This window comes from Amblyomma mixtum, chromosome 5 (genome assembly GCF_055824585.1).
Source record: "Amblyomma mixtum isolate Tamu chromosome 5, ASM5582458v1, whole genome shotgun sequence".
NCBI lineage: Eukaryota > Metazoa > Arthropoda > Arachnida > Ixodida > Ixodidae > Amblyomma > Amblyomma mixtum.
In genome coordinates this window covers 98,278,389-98,298,980 of record NC_143016.1, presented here as the reverse complement: position 1 = coordinate 98,298,980, position 20,592 = coordinate 98,278,389, and the positions used below count along the sequence as shown (strand labels likewise).

Here is a 20,592-nt window from a genome sequence, read left to right as displayed (position 1 = left end):
GAACCTTTCTTAGTAAACGTCGTCTCACGGAAGCTGTAGCCGGGCAAGTCCACAGCAAGTGTTTTTCAAGAGACTCAGTCACTTGTCTTCTAAGCAGAAGGTCCAGTACGCAACGCAGATGCCCTTTTATTTTTTATTGCTGTTAACGTTATTGTCCTTATTACCATTATTATCGTCGTCATCATCATCAGTGGCATTCTATTTTTACGCTCTTGTTCACGCATACAAAAAAAGTCAACACCGCCCTTAGCCCGAAGAGCGGAATAGCATGGTAGTCCAAGAGACATCGAAGTGCCCTCCAGATGACAGAGCGACTAGAAATATGCCCCATATGCCCTATACGTCCCAAAGCTGGCGTCCAAGAGTAGCTTTCCCGCGCGAATCACCCGCATGCAACGTCCGGCCGCCGTGGCCAGCGGCAAGCTACAGCAGCGGCGCGCGCTCGCGACACCCGAAACCGGGCGCCAGCCCAGCACCCTTGGTCAGCGGCGTACGCGCGCGCGATTGCGGCCGCAGGAAGGGACCGAGCGCACGAGGTGTTGCAGGCCGGCTTCTTCTGTTCGTCTCGATCGGCCAGTCTGGGCAGAGAGTGCAATGGGCCCCGCAACGCCTGGGCTCGTGTCGCTGCTGCTGCTGCTGGCCCCGTACCTCAACTCGGCCAGCGTCATCGGCCGAGGCGACGCGCAACGGCTGCTACGGTGCGTATATGCCGTCGACAACACTGCTTACGTCGAGCCATCCTGCTGATGCCCAGAAAAGTGGCTCTTCTAAATTTCTTTTTTTGTTGTTGTTGTCGTTAACATAGAGAGTCCTTATGTAGGGTCTCGTTGCGAATTCGGGAAGTACAGGGTTGGTCAAAAGTTCCCAGGCCACATGGTCCGCTTTTCATCGGCATGTCCTGGCACTTAAGATTCCGATAAAGCTATCAAGGTTCTCAGATGGTAGAACGATCCTTCTTCTATTCTCTACAGATATATGGAGCTTCGAGGGTATCTCAACCGCCCGACTATGCTGGTCCAAAGCAAACCCTGTGGCCTTGGAACTTTTGACTGACCCTGTACATTCCTGACAGGGGTGGTACAAAAACCATAAACAAAGACTGAATGGAGTTATGCGGTCTGCACCGATATTTCTTTTTTTATGTTTTATTTTTTTGAACTAATAATCTCCGAAGCGAAAGTCTTACGTGCTGAATCCATAAAGACTAGGTGTGTTTGTGGAGTGCTTGTTAGTGCTGTTGTGAGGCTGTGCCCGTTCTGTGGTCCTAACTGTGGTGACTTGTCTAGCACGTGACTTCGTCATGCACGTTGGTGCGCAGAGACTCGTGGAGTTACTCTCGCAGCGTCACTTTCAGGCCATTTGTCGCTCACTACTGCAGTTTGAACAAAGTGGGAAGCAGGCAGGTCGTACAGCTAAATAAGGCTGCAATTTCTCGTCAAGGTCTTGCCTCGTGACTGAGCGTAATCTATTACCTGATAGGAGTGATGCGCTATGCCTGTTTTAACTTCGTCTCCTGAAGTAATGCACGGTTCTTCGTAGTTAAACACCTTGACAGAGAACGAATATAGGAGAAAATTAACAGTAGTTGTATTCGAACAGTAAATTTGGCAAGCCACCCTTCGTACACGGAATGCCAATAACTGCATGGTTCATTATTTCTGACTATCATGCCCTTCCAACCTTCTTGAAAGCCTGATCAAGAGCAAGTCAGTTCTAGACTTATCTGCTAAGCGGATGATCCTTCGCGTAAAGAGTGGCGCCAAAAAAAGGTCGGAGGTTGCGTTTAGCCTTCTTGTCGCTCGTGCACTAGCACTTGTCTTCCTCCCCCCCCCCCCCCCCCCTCCTTCATCTCATGGGTATATAATCACACGCTTCTTGAACCGTCAATCCATCCTCTGCGTACTGTCGTTTTTGGCGCGCCATGTTCTACAAGCTATGCACCAACTTGCCCCCCAACGTGTTTGATCGCAGATTTCAGTGGTTGGTAAAGTGACACATGCATGAAGTAAACACAGTACAGACTGCAGGTTGAGGTCGATAGTAGAAGACCACAGCATTTTCGTCGCTGTTATCTCTCCCTTTATTTTCGATGTTGCCTCCGTTCCTCAAGTCCTGCTACAGAGCAACTTCCGTCCACTCCAGAAAAGAGCGACTCACAAACGGCCTCTGGATTGACGCGCAACCGGCCGCTAGATGAAAACCCCGGAGAGCGTTTCTGCAGTTATTTTATTCCATAAATCTGACGCATAGGAGAGCAAAGAAAAAAAAACGAACAAAAACGAGGAACGAAGGCGAGATACGATGAAGGAATAAGCGCTTTTGAAATGGAAGTGTCTTTTTTATTTCTTCCTCTTAGCTTCTGTTCCTTTTGTCTTGTCTGGACTTCTCTTCAGCTGCTCGCCTTTTAAACCGAACAAAAGCTTCTGGCAGGCAGGCCGGAGACCGCCAGGAAGCCCCAGCGCTAAGGCGATTTGCCTCACTAAACCAGCTTAAAGCGGGAGGAGGAGATGGGAGGGAGGCTTGCATGTAAACATGGCCCTAGGACGGTGCCTTCCTGCAATTCACCGGGAATTCCCCGCTGCTCTTACCTCCTCAGCTTGTGTCGAAAATTTCTTTCTCCCTCGTTCTGCTTTGTGCGAGCGCCATTCTGTCTCAGCGGAGTTACAACGCCTTATTCCGGCTTACGCCGGGAAATTTCGTCCTTTTGTTTTTTTTTTTTTTTCTTCAGCTACCCCGACCGCCCCGTCGCTTGTCCGTAAAGCACCGCGCTGAGGTTCCGATTACGAAGCTTACAGTTACTGATTGATTTTTTTTTTATGCGTTCTTCTTTCAACGCTTGCCACGTTTTACGCGTTAACGGGCAGAGCAAGATGGACGTAATGTAAAAGCCATGTTCTGCATGACACAACACACACTGATATGATGTTTTTTTGTCTCTCATTAAAGGAGCCTGATGAAGCCCTGAGTCTCACTACTCTCATAGCTGCTGCCGCCGCTGCCTTCTGCCAGCCTAAGGCGGCCATTTTGTTTTTCGCTTCGCTTTTTGGGGCATTAAACCCCGCATAACACATCAATAACACGCACACAAACGCATGCACACAGCAGGTTCGTATTCAGAAAAATAAGCGTAGGCCCTAGCTGCACGTAGTTACTCTCTTTCAGTTTCCTTCTCTCTCTCTCTCTCTTCCTCGTTTTCTCTATGTCTCACGTAAAATGAACTTTTCTTCCTTCTCTGCGTCCAGAAGGCTGTTATCTACGCACGTGCGCTAGCCTGTGCCGATCGCCGTGCCGGTGTAAAATGAGCCGCTCTGCTGTCGCAGCCCTCGCAAGAAAGAGTGAATCTAACGCAAGCACCGCGGTTTCCGGTCGAGGGCTCATGGGGTGACCCTGCAGTGCGAGGCTTCGCTTTCTCCTGCGAATACTCTCAGCCGGCGCACTCAGACGCTGCTACTGGCAGCTTCCGCGGAAGTGAGAACAGTAGAGTTCCCTGAGAGGGTGATGAAAGAGCGGAGGAGACTTATATGTAATTCAGTTATACTGGGCCAATATTCAACAATCTTCTGATTACAGCGCCAGTAAACTCAAATTTAAAGTACCTCTAGATAGATTCAATTAACAGATTTGGCAAATCTGAGGACTTCACAAAAAATGGGAGTTATTAAAAGAGAAAACCGCGCAAAGTAGAGCACCAGTGGCGCCTCGCCATGGACTTTCTCGCACTATGAGCGGTTGCAATTTTTAAACGAGAACCACGCCAACGTGCTGTTAATTGTTCCGGTGAAATAGCAACGTCCTCAGAGTGTGACATGCTATGCACTGCGCCCGAGGGGAGCTCTTCAGAGCACTTAATGATTATCAAGCGAATGACAGAAAAAACGTCAAAATGGTTGCTGCACTCAAGGTGTAAAACTCTGCCGATTTCAGTGTACAGCTCTTCTAGTGCGCCGTTTGTAGCACGCGACCGAGGAGCCTGTACCGTATCACTCTCTTCCGCAATCCTCCTTCCACACAACCACGTGACTAGAGCGCCTAAGTGCTGAATTTTACTGTTTGACGCCTTACTCGTTTGCTCTGACGATTACGCCACTGCCTCACTCGCTACTATGACTAGCTGCAATCTCTGATATCAGACGATCTGTTGCCCATTTTGCTGCCAGAGGCGGTACTGACGAATATCAAAGGTGTGAAAGACATTAACCAATTGATTGATTGATTGATTGATTGATTGATTGATTGATTGATTGATTGATTGATTGATTGATTGATTGATTGATTGATTGATTGATTGATTGATTGGTTGGTTGGTTGATTTTGCTGCGCCACCACAACACAACGGGCGGACTATGATGCGCCGCATGGTAATAATTTCGAGACTAAACCTGAAACTAAGCAACATTGCATTTTGGAAAATTTCAGCGCTCACAGGACAGGGACAAAGAAGAGAACACCACAAGCGCTGAGTTGGTACATGCTGTACCAACTCGCTCGAATGTCAGTTCTACAACATTGCATTGGTGAGAAAAATGGGGAATGAAATTCAGTGTTAGCAAAACAACATGCATCAGCTTTATACATATAACTATAAAGGACATCTTCACTTGCAGTATAAAGGGCACAGCAACAACACATTCAACCGCTGTAAAATATTTGGGCGTGACGTTCTCGTGCACCCTCAGATGGAATACTCACATGTGCAAGGGAACTCAGGCAGCTTAGTTTGTTTCGGGAAACGAGCTACAACGCTGTCTTGTGTTAAACCAACTGCTTATAAAGCTCTCGTTCAGCCGATGCGTGAGTATGCCAGTATCGTATGGTCCCCGCACCAGTCTTATATTACAAACCAGATAGAATAGAGCGCATGGCACTCGTTTTATTTATTCCAGATACTCACCGTACGACAGCGTCACTCCTCTGCTCGAACAAGCAAACATTTCGACTCTAATGTCAAGACGACCTGCCGCTGCCATGAAATTTCTTTTCGTTATTTATCACGGACGCATAAACATAGGTAAAATAAATTTTACTGGGCAACCGTCCCAACATTCGGACGGTAATAATCGTCATAGGCACATAAGACATTTTTCTTGCAGTTGCGACACGTTTAGATATTCATTTTCTTCTTTCGCAATTCAAACTTGGAACCGTGTGCCAGAATAAATTGTTGGTGTTGACTCTGTTGATTTATTTGAAGTGCACTGTTGTGTGAGTAGGTCTGCTTATGATTATTTTGCTGTTTCTTTAAAACTTTGGATTCCATATTTGTTTTTATTATTCATCATCGAAGCGTTCTCGTCGGCTCTGTTAGCTGTTGCATTCCTTGCCCTTGAAGTTTTTCACCTTTGCATCGTTCACTTTTGCATCGTTCACGTTTTCACTTTTTCATAGAGCTCTTTGTTCTGCTTGCTTTTTGTTCATTTGCTCCATAATAATTATTGAATTCTGCTATATTGCTTTCCTTGCTTTGTTTGCCTTGTGATCCACTCCTGCACGAGCCTATAAAGGTTTTCAATATCTACAAATAAGTAAATAAATAATGAAAAACGCACCCGCGCTGATACGCAAAACGTCGTAGCAGACGACCTCCTGCGTTCATGCAGCACGAAATCAGGGCTCTTGGAGTTATCTGCTGTTCAGCGATATGTGATATTAGTATCCCAGATGCTTTTTAAAAATTTTTTCTTGCATATAAATCACTTGGTGCAGCTTTGAACAAGAAGGCATCAATCACTGACCAGTAATAAAAAGACCCCCTATAAAAAAGTTTTAAAAAATGTGGGAAGTAGAGGCAGTTTCAGTATGTGAATACTTCTGTGAAAAACTAGTTTTACTCAGATTTTCAATTCTGTTTTCTTTCCTTTGTTTTCCTTTTCTTTTCTTTCCTTCATTTTTAACATAAATCGAAGATTTGTTAGGCCTGTGAACGCATGGTACCTTCGGTTTCATCGTTTTAATAACATTTCTATTCAGGCCAGTTAGTTTCGAAAAAAACTTTCTTCCAAGCTTTTCTTCGTTATCCTTGAGATTGAACTCAGCCGACCGCTGCGATCCGTAAGGGCTGGCGTTGTCTATATTTTTTGGCGTTGGCCTTTTAAAGCAGTATCATTGATTTTCAGTTACTTAATCAGCATTATTTTCTCTTATCAGTGGCCGAGTAAAAAAAAAGTTAATCGATGTGTGTTGTTCCCAAGCTTAAGCGTTGCGAAAAGGTTGCGCTGTCTGAAAGCTAGTTTATGAAAGCAAAAAATACGCGACCGCGTCGACTAACTCGAGAGCTGCCGTTATTTCAGTTCCGTAAGCCAGCACACCTGATGGAAGATAAGAAAAGCTGTCTGAATTTCATAGCTACCAACTTTGAGGATCACAGTGCCCACGGGGAAATGGCATTTCCCATGAAACCGGATAATTAAGGAGGTGCGGCTATTACATAGTCTTGAATTAAGCTGTGGGATGTCACTGCACATTAAAGAACCCAAGGTGGTCAAAATTTCCGGAGCCCTTCACTACGGCGTCCCTCATAGCCCGAGTCACTTTGGGACGTTAGACCACCATAAACTATAAACGTCGTTTCTTCACGGTGAAGAAAGGTGAAGGTTTCTTCACAAGATAGGCCTTGTTTTTTAGACAACATTCTGAATCAAAAAGCCTTTTGTTGCGAAAGCAACACTACGCGGGTCGCCGAGCCATTTCGAGGAGCTGACGGAAGGCCTTACTGCGCATGCGCGAGAAGCAGTGACGTCACATGGCACACAGCTGGCGCGCCACCGCCGTCGGTACGCGGGTTACTCAGAGGTGCCGCCACCGCGCTCGCCAGTTGTGCATGCGCAGTAGCGGCGCATTGCTAGCATGCCGGGGCCGCCGCCGCTGCCGCGCGCTCTCCATCGCCTCTCTCTCTCTCCTCGTTGCTTTCGCAATCTTCCAGGTTTAACCAGAGCTAAACCACTGCCACTTTTTTCCAACCCAGGACCACCTACATGTACAGAGGGCAAAACGCTTGTCTAGAACACGTCCCGGGCGTGTTTCGGCCTGGACACGCGATATCGAGCGATAACATTTGATTCAAAATGGTCTGAATTTAAGCATGTGCAGTTAAACTGAACGGATTTCATCATAATTTATTTGCATTCATGGTCGCAGCGGCTTGGGGTGCTGCGTAACACATAGTTCGGTCGTCCTAGGCATGTGTTTTGCCCTCTGTACACGGGGTAGCCAACGCTGCTTTGTGCGCTCGCAGGGCGCAGCGCCGTCGTCCGTTATCAATCTGCAGCGACAGCGTCTCGCTCTTGCGTCGGCGAAATTCAACCGGCGGTGTGCTGTTCGCACCTCGGCACCGTCGCCGTCACTCGGCCACGGCGTGGACACGCTGGCTGCTTGGCTCTGACTTCCGTCGCGAACTGAAAAAACCTAAAGAGGGGGAGCCTGAAAACGCTAAAGAAAAACTTACAGCTCTTGAATGGAATTTCTTATCTTCTTTTTTATCCATTAATTATATCGTAACGGAAAAATTTTCACTATCCCGTGTCTGGTCTCCCGTGTCCGCTCATTCTTTACCGCCCGTCCGTCGCCTCAGGTGCACAGATGCAACAGTGCAAAGATCAATCTACCCTTACTCCGCGCCTGTGTACATTGCACCTGTGCTTATCCTGTGTACAGGTGTACCTGTGCGGACGCTTAACATTGTGAAGGGGGGCCAACATCCCTTTATTAGCTAGCGTGGTAATGCATGGGCTTCAGTGGAAGGTAACCCAACCAACGCAGATCTAAGAGCAACCGTGCATATACAAGCATAGATGGTAACCCCGAATACATGGGCCGCCATGGGAATACCGCTGAGGGGAGCGACGTGAGAGTACTTGGTACATAACGAAACACCTTAGTGCATTCGGCGCACATAGAGTAATGCAGGCACAACACGGATTAGGCTGCAAGCTCTTCTTAAAATCATTTAACCAACAAAAGCAAAGAATGCCGAATAATACGCATTTACTCTTATTTTTTTGTTAGTGCTTCAGGGCATAAAAGGGTAGGGTATGTAACGACCATTGCTGTGCATGAATACAGTATGGTGTTCGACTGTTGGGGTTCGGCTGCTGAGCTCCAAGGACGCAAGATATAATCCCCGCTGTGGAGGCCGCATTTCAGTTTAGGCGAAATGCGAAAACGCTGGTGTGCTATGCAGTGTCAGTGCACGTTAGCCCTAGGCGGTCGAAATTAATTCCGAGCCCTCCAATACAGCGTCTTTCTTGGACCATGCGCAGCTATGCGATGTCAAAGTCCATATGCCACACTGTACCATATCATGTAATACCATACGACAGCATACCATACCATACCATACCATACCATACCATACCATACCATACCATACCATACCATACCATACCATACCATACCATACCATACCATACCATTCTATACCATACCAGTAAAGAAAGCAATATTAAATTCAAATTCTCTTCGAGCCTCACGATGCGCCAATAAAACGCTACGGTGTGAACTGCAAATGAAAGATGTTTATTGTGTCTAACTCTGAGGGAGCTTCAGTCGATGAGCATTTCTTCAGATTATATCACTGATGCTTTCTTTGAGTGTTCATATTGAAAACACCAAAACGAAAAACGGACTTGACTAAGTTCAGACAATATGTTTGCCCAAATGGAAGCACCGCGGAAAGCAAGCATCATTAAAGGGAGGGGGGAGACAACAAAGCGAACGCGTCACGCGTTATCTTTTTTAATGGGCTGCCTTCCATTTAAAGAAGCCTGCTCCATTAATTACGCAGAAAAAAGTGACAACCTGCAATTAGCGTTCGCTTCCAATGACTGCTAGTCGTTAACGAATCCCACTGGTCGCACATGCCGTATGTTGTGCGCCAAGCAGTGAGAAGCTCGGAAGATATGTTTGCCGGCGTTGAGATCGGTGGTTACCACTTGTCTCACATAAATCAACGTGTACAGAAATGGGGTGTGAGAACAATGCGGACGAGCACGGTTCCTGCGGTGCTTGCGTCCGGACTTTGCGCTTTTTTGAGTGAGCTGATATTAATCAAATAGCGCAGCGATGTACCTACCTGAATCGATTGCCACTTCGCTTTGTTTCAGCGATGCCTGTCCTGCTGGATCCGAGGCATGTCCGGAGTTCAGCTCAGCTCCAGCCGCCGCTCTCAAGTACCTCGTATGCGGAGCAACGAAGAACGGTGGGTGATCTCACTTCATTTCAGTGCTCCTAAAATAAAGCATAGAAGATTGACTGAACTTTTGTTATTTTTATTTCATTTATTTGGAAGATACTGCTAGCCTTTTTCGTGGCTGTTGCAGGAATGGGCACTTGTTTGTTTTCGTTTTTTTTAGGTACGTCACAAAAAAAATTCACACAGAAGGTTCACACAACTGAAATAACATTGTAAAAGGGATAATCATGGAAGACAGTTTCAAAATGCAAGACGCAGTATTAAACAGAAAATGAAGCACGATGTGAGAAAATATTTCTCCGAAAAAGTACAAGCAATGCCTTACTAAAAAGTTCAAATAAACAATTATGACAGGTGACAAAGAAAACTACTCAGAGGTTCAGAGCTAACAACATTTGCAGGTAACATATTCCATTCCCTAATCGCTTGCGGAAAAAGTGAATAACGAAAGGTGTCAGTATTGAATTTATACTCTGTTAAATGCTGTGAGTGTTTCGTTCTGGTATTGCCTTTTGGTGAAGGAACTAAGCAGAGTTGAGAATCTATTTTAAGAGCACCGTTTAAGAGGAGAAAGACGAATTTAAGGCGCGAGGTTCGGGCGCGGTTACTAATAGGGGAGAGATTTGCCTTGCTGAAGAGTTCAGTTGTGGAGTCATTACGTTTATATTTGTTAAAAATAAACCTTACTGCTTTCCGCTGGACGCTTTCTAACTTATTTATGCATTTCTGTGTGTGCGGAAACCAACACTGGATGTTGTACTCGAGCACAGGAAGGACGAGGGAACGGTATGCCAGTAGGTTGGTGTCGGGAGAGGCCGCAGCGATGTCTTAAGCGATGCGATGCCTTAAGCGAACTTAGGCTCATTCCATCCCTGCGCCCAATTCTATTCCATCTCTCTGAGCATTCCGTTCAAACCTCGCAGCCTTAAAGAGAGAATACAGAGCGATAATAAAAAACCAAAGCGTCAATTGCTCTCTAGAGGGTGTTTTATGTAACCTGAGGCAAGGCTTTAAGCAGAGGGGGTGCACCGCAGATGCACGAACGCCTACATATTGTTTGCCGTCGTGTGGAGCAACACACAGTATTTTCAAATTCCGACAAATTAATTATTGCCTAAACGTAATTGTACAAAATATTAAATATTCATTTTAGCGCCAGTTCATTTTGTTTTAAGATTTTGTGGAGGGGCAGGAACAGTCGAATAAATTTTTGTTTTCAAGGACCTCCCGCATAATCCTTTTTTCTGATATTTGAAAAAAGCCTCTGAACAATTAAAAACAAGAAAGACCTGACACCGCTCATTCGAGATCGTATTGTAGCGCTCTCAATCGTGCTTTGAACGAACGAAGCATGCTCGCAGACCATGCCCTTGTGACCAGACTGTTCTTAGTTTATTGGTGACTTACTGGATGCATAGAGAAATTACGGTAGCCAAAGAGGCGATACTGAAGACAGGTCAATCAGGATGCGAATATACATCTCACTGCCTTCAAATCAGGTGTTCATATCTTGCTTGCTGTGTTCAAACATTCAGCACCCATATATATCATATGTCAGGAAAGGTTATTTATTGGAGAAAATCTGCAACAAATGACAATGTTTTAATACGACCAGAAAAATTAGCGATCAAGTAAAGGCTGGCGGACGATGTAAAAACACTAAATATATACGGAATAAGTGAGTTCAGAGGGATCCCTCTTTGTGTGTAGCAAATAAAAAAAAATCTTTTAAAAAAATTTAAAAACGCATAAGCTTCGCCTTTAAGAACAGAACAGGATAGCGTTATCGGGTCCTGTTCGCATCGCCTGTTCAACTCTCACGCAGCGACCTAATTTCTAACTAGCGTACTCATGATTATTCTCGCAGCTTCATGTAGCATTTTTTTTGTAGCCGTATGGCTGCGCTTGGGTGGATGTCAGCGAGTAATTACTCCCTTATTACAAATTTACTCCACCTTGGGGGATTCCCCTCAACATTTGGTCAACACTGTTCCTACTTCGAGTTATTGATCAATTCGCTCTCGCCCTACCATAAGCTTGCCGTCCCGGTTATCTCAGTTGGTAGATCGACTTCTCCAGTGAAGCGGTTTTCCCGGGTTCGAACCCCGGACCAGGACGAATTTTTCTTTAACTACGAAGTTTCTGAGAAAGCTGTATAGCTTTCCTTTGTAGCCGTATGGCTGCGCTGGGGTGGATGCCAATGAGTAATTTCTCCCTTATTATATTATTCATGTGCACATCAGTACATGTCTCTAAGACTGTTCACTTAGTCAATCACCACAACTTTTTCACTAGGTCCACCTTTATTCAGCTTGAACTAACCAGCCTATGTGGCGCAGTGGTAGCGTGCCCAAGTTAACCCAGTTTTCTTTACATCTCGATAACTTTCCCTGGATTACAGGAATCTCTATGGGAAATTTGGTGCCAATGCGAATATTCTTTGACCAGTTCCTGAATTTTATAAACCCTTTGCTTCCGTCGAGATTTTTTATCAGTCTTTTTTACGTTTGCGATAACAAAGCTGGGAAGGCTACTTAATCGACAATGCAGCTTTTGCTCACGACAGGGTTACTAGCGAGGTGATACTACTTGAAAGGGGGTCGGTTAAACTTGCACCAACATTGATTTCTCTGCTTTTTCTTTCAGTAATACTTGTCACGGTTGGCCTCGTAGACCACCCCCGCCTGAAAGGTATTGTCAAGTTCGCTTACGTCAGCAACTGTGGTTGAATTATTACGCACTGCTTCATAGGGACAGCCACTTTTTTGACCCACTGGACGACCTGACGCACCCTATGTGACAGATTATATGCATCAGTTTAACATAACAGCTGTAGTTTATTACGTGACAGAAACACACTTTGCTCGTTATGCGGCGAACGCATCATTTTTTTGTTTCTGATTTCAACCCTTTGGTACATGAAAAAAAAAATGTAGTCCAGCTACTCTTCAGCGGTGAAAATGCCAGCTAAATAATTCCGTTCACTACAACAAAAAAGAACTAGTCTTTTCTTTTTTAGCTGATCAACGGTAGTGTACATGCAAACTTGTGTGCATTGATGAGGCTCATGAATATGCTTTTTGTTAGTCAAAGAAGCGCTGTCGTATACATGTTATTCCTAAAATAGGTGCACATTTTCTTTCCACAACTATCTCGCATCATTGCCTAATCTTTTGTTCTAGTAAATAATAACAAAAAAGAAACCCTAATAATGTGTCGGCGAACGTGGTCCAAATATTCACGGCATTTCCACAATTTATAGCACTCGTCGTTAAAGTATGCTGGTTTTAATTGCACCTGTTGGATCAGATAGGTGCGTTCCGTATTTCTACTGCACATGGCTGGTGGTGGTGGTGGTGGTTGCTTTAGGGACCAGGTTGGGGTTAGCCTTATGTTGTCGATACAGGCAAAAGCTCCGCCTGTGCTGCATAGTCTGAGCAAGAACGACTACTCCTGCCACTGCCCCGAGGGGCTAGCGCCCTCTGAGAATTTCAGATATTTTGTTGCAGTGGCGGCGATTAACACAAGTAAACGTGAAGCTTCTGTATCATGATAGTGATCCCGCAAAAACCTCGAATACAGCCACCAGTGAATGTAGTGATTTTAAAGAAATTTGAAAGTTGCACTGCTTACTGCTGCTTACCAATACACACTTACCAATCCACGCGTCATACGCTTGGTGTTTGCTTGCCCTATAATGCCTTGAAATGATGCCAGTGTTGTCTATGCATTACATGAAGAGCAAACTTATGAGAACTGCTGCAAGTGATTCGTTCAGGAATGATGCAATGGGTTTTGGATAGTTAAAAAAATCACCGGCGCTCTGAGATTCTTAGTTCTCTCTCTTAGATTCTCTAAGATAAAAGAGCTAAGGCGGGCCTTTCAGAATAACCTTTTGATAACCACTGATATGCAGAGTAACTCGCAAAAAAGTGTCCAGTTCATGCTTACCAACGACCTGTGCTTTTAAAGCGGCGGTTAGGTTATGGAGACGCTATTTAAACTCCCGTCTATCTCAAGGCACCACGGTCATCACCTGGATTTAGTACAAAATATTAATACGAGACGTTAAACAGCAATAACTGCGAAATGCATGTCTGAAAAACTGGGCAATAAAAAGCCCGATTTCTTCAACAGAATAAGGAGAGGTAGCAGAATGTTTTACCTGGCAGCTGAATGTTTTACCTCATAAACGCCTCACCATGGCGATTTTCTTGGAATGGGCTTGTCTGAAAGGACGCAGAAATCTGCCTGCTAGTTCTTTCTACCTACAGACGCATAGAAACACTTACATAACAACCACAGCTTCCCAAGTCTTCTCGATTTCGCGTTTCTCGCCTTCGCTGTCGTTGGGTTGTCTTCCAGCTGGTAATACTCAAAAGGGGCGCAATAAAATCACAACAGAATGCTCATCACTCAGCTACGCGTGAGGAAGAGTGAAAGATGCGAAAGCAAACAATGAACACGACGAACAACAAGCGCTACAACCTAACTCGCTGTCGGTCGTTCATCTTCCTCTATACGCTTTACCCGCGACCGCATGCAGCGCTGTCAAGGACGTCGAGGAAACGCTACTGAAGAAAAAAAAATAAAAAAGAAAGAGTAGTGACAACGTTAACATCCCTCTTCAAGCTCGCTCTCGCAGTCTGCATCGATGCTTCCAAGCAGCTTCGAAGCTGTCGGGGCGGTCAGGTCTGATTCTGGTTACCGTCGTAAGTCAGAAAAAAAACGATTTGTTGTTTGGCATCTTCTTTTCATTTCCGCTTCTTCTTATTACAGTTCCCCTCTTCCTCGAACTCAATGAATGAGACGTTCATCGATCCTCCTACTAATATCAACGCACTGAATTTAGGCCTAATCCCGCGATGGTCGCCGCGCGAGTTGCGTACTAAGGGCCAGAAGACAATTTACTCTCGGCTTGTCCATCGCCGCCCTTGCATTAAGACCTGTGTTGCTGTTATAGTTCGGCAACAACGAGCCGAATACCCCGGAGAAATCTCTTTCACAGCTACCACTGGGAAATGATTGTAATGTATCATAATTCTCCAGCATCCACGCAACGCGGATGCTCGTCGGTAAAAACGCGGTATTTGGTTTACGGGAGAATTAAAGCTAGAAGAGATGAGAATTCCAGCTGTCGATATAAAGAGGGACCTGTGACGCTTACTGCGGATACGGCGTGAAGCGGCGACAGCGAGCGCTGTACTGATCGGCAAAACGCGGGCACGCTAACGGTGAAGCTTTCCTTCTGAATTACTCAACCGCCGCTATTCCAGGCTGAGTAAATGTCCCTCGCCTCTCTCATAGCAGCCGAGCCCTCGCTCCCTTTTACCTGGTCGCTGCAGCCTCCAACTAATTACTTCCGAAGCGCCGTGTATACAGCCCTGGTTAAACGTTGTCTCTGTCCTTTGGATATTCCGCGGAAACGTTTTCCCGACATAATTTTGCTGCAGACTCGGTAAGACCTGGGCAGCCGAGCCTAACGCCATCCAGAAAACATCAAGCTTGCACTTATCAATTCGTTCTCGGCGCATCGCCTTTGACTCCACTGAGGCGTCGCAGGCAGACGCTAATTTCTTGGCTGGCCCCGCATCTAAATGAACGACCGAGAAGGGTTTGGCGGCATCTCGGATGAAACTTGTAGGCAATATGTATCGGTGTTAGACGCAGCTGTGATCGGAGTTGCTGAAGCGTGTTCTGTGCGACTCATCACGTTATCCTCCGAAAGTAATATATAAGAAAAGAGTAGAGAATAAGGAGGAAAGTGAAAATAATAAAAAAGAAATGCTTCCTCTCTGCTCGCTTCTGTGTTTCAGCGCCAAGCTGGCTGTCACCGCAGAGGCTGCTCGCCGTGCAAGTCGACCGTAAGCCCGCACTCTGCCGTGCATCTACTATATATATTTTTTTTCCTTGCGTTGTCGCTGACTTGTCTCGTCTTTTACTTTTCGTTTCCCCTCGAGCGGCATGGTGAAGCAGCGCTCGCCGTGTTAGACGGCGGGACATCTTAATTAGGCGAGACCTCCGTGTCTACGCGGGCAATTAGGGAGACTCGCCATCTCTCTGGTTGCGGTGTTGATTTAAGGGAAAACTTTCGCCTGCCTCCTCTTCTTTTCCCTTCGTTCCTTGCATCCTCTTCCGCTACGCCCACCACTTCATCCGGGGTTGCTCCACGACTGTCCAGGAAACATGGCCGACGGCAGCATGGCAGTGCGAGGTAAGTTTGATTAAACCAGACGCCGCAGGACGCCTTCTGAATGTGCTGACTTTTTTTGTTGGTCAATGAGCGAGTGAGAGTGAGTGAGTGAGTGAGTGAGTCAGTGAGTGAGTGAGTGAGTGAGTGAGTGAGTGAGTGAGTGAGTGAGTGAGTGAGTGAGTGAGTGAGTGAGTGAGTGAGTGAGTGAGTGAGTGAGTGAGTGAGTGAGTGAGTGAGTGAGTGAGTGAGTGAGTGAGTGAGTGAGTGAGTGAGTGAGTGAGTGAGTGAGTGAGTGAGTGAGTGAGTGAGTGAGTGAGTGAGTGAGTGAGTGAGTGAGTGAGTGAGTGAGTGAGTGAGTGAGTGAGTGAGTGAGTGAGTGAGTGAGTGAGTGAGTGAGTGAGTGAGTGAGTGAGTGAGTGAGTGAGTGAGTGAGTGAGTGAGTGAGTGAGTGAGTGAGTGAGTGAGTGAGTGAGTGAGTGAGTGAGTGAGTGAGTGCTTTACTTTCCAGGCCGCTTTACTTCATGCTGATTTCTACGAGATGTGTGGTATGCTGTAGTCGGATACAGCTCGATATCAAGGCGCCAAATGCCGAAATGACTCCTGCCAACCAATGGCGCCGACCTACTTTAATGGAGTCGTGTTCATTCGCCAGCATCTCCCGGGATCCCACACTAGCAAAGTTGGCCGCGACTTTATGACAGTATGCCGACACGAATGTTTTGACAGCCTCCCCTCAGGGGCATTCGCAGATTGGGTCTTGAATTATATTCGACTATATGGTGACTCAAGCGAATCAATTGAAAAATTGTGGAAAGCTGACACGCGTAAAGGATAATGCACTCCAATTCACATTCCAGCTCTTGCATTGCACGAAGGTTATACTGTCGCTACTGTGTTGCTTGAGTTTTGAGTCCCAATGTACACTCGGGTACAAAAGTCTCTGGGCCACGTGCTCCGAATACAAAGCCGAGAGCTGTGTTATTAACCGTCGACTGAAGACCATAAATGTGTAAGTGAAAGAACAGAATTTTCACTTTCCCGTCCACAAATGTGGCCTACAGCCACCGGCGAATTATAAAGCTATCGGCCTGGCTTGTGAAGCACGTGGTACAGAGAATTTTGTCCCCGAGTGCACCTGCGGCACTGGTGAACCACGCCTTTAGCTTTTCTGGCATAAATTTAGAAGCGAAGAAATTCGCAGTATCCCAGAACACAAGCCTTTTGTTTCCTGACAGCGAACACATGAAACAACAATGGATAAATGCCTACTAAAAGTAGCTCTTGCATTAGACATCCGAATTATTTTTCTTTTTTATCTCTATTTCAACTTCCCATCGTCTAATAATATTTCATGTCTTTCTTAGTCAGCATAAGTAGTCGACGATTAGCCATACACACGAAATCAAGAGCCGAACACATGCTGCACGAGGCAATCGACCTCGCGGAAGTACAGAATTCGAAAGAAAATTATAAACTCAATTTCCTAATGCCTCTAACTCACAGAGGAACTTAGAAACAAAGTTTATTAAGCAAACAAGTCAAAGGAAAAGCTTTACATTGAACTATGTATCTTTCTGCTCCACTTCTTTCAGTGTCCGACACACCGCAAAGCGAAGGAGGTGAGTGGAAATTTTCTTCCTGCGTTCGTATCCAGCAGCTATTCCAAAATGTCATTTCGTGTCAGAAATTGGGGAGAAAGCCACATGATAATTTTTCGTGGCACTTGAGAGCTCTGACAACTCAAATAAAATTTTATGTTCAAAATACGTCCTGCCTATAAAATTTTCTTCAGCTTCACCATCCATGTAGGACCATCCATTCATGTAGGACCCATATGAACCTGCAATAGAACCTACTTCAGGGGTCACGTGAATCAAAATCAGCGTGTCTACAATGCATATAGGAAGCCGCACCCACACACACATCCACGCAAAGATCACGAATGTCTAGAATATCTAACATCTAATATGAATATATTCTTCTACTTTCTAATCATTTGTCTTTCAGCTGTTAATTACTCTATTGATTTCTCATTGATCAACACCACAAATTAAAAGAAGAAAAAGTAGAAACATTCCCCTGTGCTTTCCTTGGCTTCGGTGACTGTTAGCTCACCTCATATATTTATTGAAGGATAATATGTGCATTAATTTCTGAGCTATGTGTCACCAAAGAGAGGTCCCGATAAAGTTACTTGGGGGCTTCCCTTAAGAAGTACCAGATATAACCAGTGAGCAGGCATCCGGGACTGCCTAAACTCAATATTCGGTATAATGGGGCAAAGACCTCGTTTGCAAATTTAGGCACAACAAATTTCGTCTCGCAGACTGCAGCGCTTTTCGAAGCAGTGCTTTAATGAGTGCATAGGCGCATTCGATGAAGTTTTCTTTTAACGAATGCCGCCTTCCCTCCAGGCCTTCCTTTCTCGTAATTACAATCGATGGGCTGCTTTTACCAGAAGGCCGTGGGGCGCGCACAATGTTTCTTTTATTTCTCTCTGAACAGTGTTTGTTCAATTTCGACACACACGCAGCCGCTATGCTGGCCACCGACACATGCAAGCGCTTCAAGGTCAAAAAGGTCTTCGACCTGTCTCCGAGTGCTCCTCCAAGGCCCCTGGCCGGATTCGCTGACCTCCTTGTCTCCAGCGGGTGCGACACGCATGGCGTCTTCGCAAGTAAGCACCGCAACTTTTTAGAATTGTTCTTCCACCTTACCACAATTGCTCCTGCTCAAGCCCGTCGCCACGATTTCGAAAATTAGAGTCCGCCAAACGAGATGGTAGTGGTTAGAAATGACAGGTGTTTAAATTCTGTGCAATACGTTTCGTCAAAAAAAAAAAAAAAAACTACGGAATCAAAAAAGTACATGTGCTTAAAATTCGCGGGTGCTTGATTTTGTGTAAAAACGATAGCTGATGCAATAGATCTTCACGTGTCTAAAGCAATCTCACCTCACGCTTCACTGGAACCCTTAAAAATACTAGGTGTGCAACCTCGAAGTGCATAAAAGGAGAGATATCGCTTTGAGAAAAAGAGGGGACTCTTAAGCTCAACCTTAAGAATGTGACGCGGTAACATAGTGGGTTAAATCCAATATAAGCAGAACTGGTCGCTCTACATTCTTAGACCCCTGGGAGTTCTCATACCCCCTCCCTGGGGCAGGGGGTGCAGCGGTTAAGCGATGCACCACTGCCCTGCAATAGCAGGGGATGCCACTGGTGCGCCTTGTGCGGCCCAGCTTGCTGTTTCCGAGCGGCCAATAATTAATTTAACTGCCACCTGTCACGGTGGGCAGTTTGCTCTCTATCCGGTAGGCAGCTCTTCCGAAGGTCTTGTTGCACTCTCGGCGATACCCGGCTTTTCCTAGCAGAGTGAAGCTATCGCTTCGAAAAGCCCAATCTTTTTAGCAACGTTCCTAGAAGTTCGGGCTTCGATTCAAACAGGGCTTCACTTTCAAACGGCCAACTTTTGCCTTGGTCGCTATAATGAAGCATGACTTGGCATTATTTTGCCATCTATCTTTGGCAGAGATCTTGATCGGATTCACCAAACATCCTAGCCCTTGAAATAGCTATTCAGTGAAGTGGAATCATTTATTAATCGTTAGATATGGAGCATTGGGTTCTTAAGATCGTTTACAAAGAAACATTTGATAAACCAATTAGCCACGGCTTTTAGCAGTTCATCGTTACAGTCATTAATATTCCCAGTGGTTTCCCAGGCGTCGCTGTGGTGGCGCAGTATCTGTGGCGCTCTTCTACTGACTATAAAGCTGTCGATTTGATATCGGTCGCTGTGCCTACGTTGGAGGCGAAATACTAACGCACCCGTGTATCAAGATCTCGCTTGCGATAAACAAGCCTAGGCGATAGGAAATAATACCCCAAGCAACCACAGATATCCGTCGGACGTACGAGCTAGATCCGAACGTCCTTTGCCGAGATAGGACGTCCATCGGACGTACGAACACAATCCGATTTCGGATATCCGTATTCGTACATCCGCCGGACGTACGGACAGTGTCCACTTTTGTATATCCGCATGAGAGACGAGGTGGACGTCCGAAGGATGTAAGGTAGAGTATTTTCCCAGGCCATGAGTATGGACGTTTTTTATTTCACAGAAAATTCGAGTCTTTCGTGTATGTATACTGATTTATTTTTATTTGCATCAGTTGGAGGGTTTGACGCGAAGACGTTTGTAAATTGGTACGATTCCACTCCTACCTGCAGTGCAAGAGCCGCCAACGAGCTAAATTTATCTAAGAGGAGAAGCAGGTGTTGCAGAATTTTGCAAGAACTCAGTGACTAGTTTTATATTTATAAAACTTCTCCAAATTAGAGGAGTTGCGCGACATGTCCACTGTTTTGCTAGCTAAACTTGCCATTGAAACCATTCGTAAGCATCAAAACTCCCGTGCATTCTGCTATCACCATCATCATAATTGCCAGTTCGCGGTCAGACCAATCCAATCCATCAGTACGGCTCCGTAGCCATGTCCGTAGCGCTGTTGTTGATATGTCGCGTAGTGTTGTCGCGTAGATCTTTATAGCTCTGTTATTATAAAATGTGGCTTTGTTCAGTCTGTGGACGAAATTTGTATGTAACTTAAGCAATTTTAAAGATACGGGAAGCGCCTGAAGCTCTTCTGGAACACCGGAGTCCCGTACTGCGTCGACCTTGGTGTAAAGAAGGCTTAGTACACATGTGATTGCCTACGAAGGTATGTATCCAGTACACTTCTTGGAACTTTGCTTCTAGGACAATGCAGCATGCTCATATAACATTCGTTCACAGGACAATGGGAGCAGTAAGCGCGAGGAGATGGCTTCCCCAAGTGTGTGCTGTTCTCACACTTTCGGGAGCCTACATCACACAGCTGCGGGAGCCCTCAACTCGCGCGACTAATTCCCACTCCTCTTCAAAGTTGCGGGACGGAGTGTTATCGCATCTTGTTAATTTTTAAGGCATCACTATGTTCACTGTGCCTATATAAAGAGTGACAACGCGCGAAAGGCAGACCATAGGAAGCACGTGAGGTCGCAGTGGTTCGCAACGGAAGCTTTGCGGCTTTCTGTGCACAGTCGCGTACAGTGCTGCGCAGGTTAGTGCCCTAAGGCCCGTGAAAATAAATAAAGAACAGATACATTGTCAAATATGGTGTGGAAAAGTGAGAGCTGTTATTGCCTTATACTTATTGAGGTGTTTGT

At 45.7% G+C, this 20,592-nt stretch overlaps 1 protein-coding gene across 1 annotated transcript in view; it reads left to right on the top strand.

Annotated features, from left to right (window-relative positions):
- Positions 1 to 249: 249 nt before the first annotated feature.
- Positions 250 to 20,592, top strand: part of LOC149343131 (uncharacterized) — a 75,957-nt gene continuing 55,614 nt past the window's right edge. Inside the window, exons 1-7 of the mRNA XM_089545659.1 lie at positions 250 to 698; positions 9,099 to 9,193; positions 11,834 to 11,878; positions 15,004 to 15,051; positions 15,369 to 15,401; positions 16,973 to 16,999; positions 17,914 to 18,057. Of these exons, the coding sequence (XP_089401785.1) occupies positions 391 to 698; positions 9,099 to 9,193; positions 11,834 to 11,878; positions 15,004 to 15,051; positions 15,369 to 15,401; positions 16,973 to 16,999; positions 17,914 to 18,057 (700 nt within the window). The 5' untranslated portion in view covers positions 250 to 390. The remainder of the gene's footprint in view (positions 699 to 9,098; positions 9,194 to 11,833; positions 11,879 to 15,003; positions 15,052 to 15,368; positions 15,402 to 16,972; positions 17,000 to 17,913; positions 18,058 to 20,592) is intronic.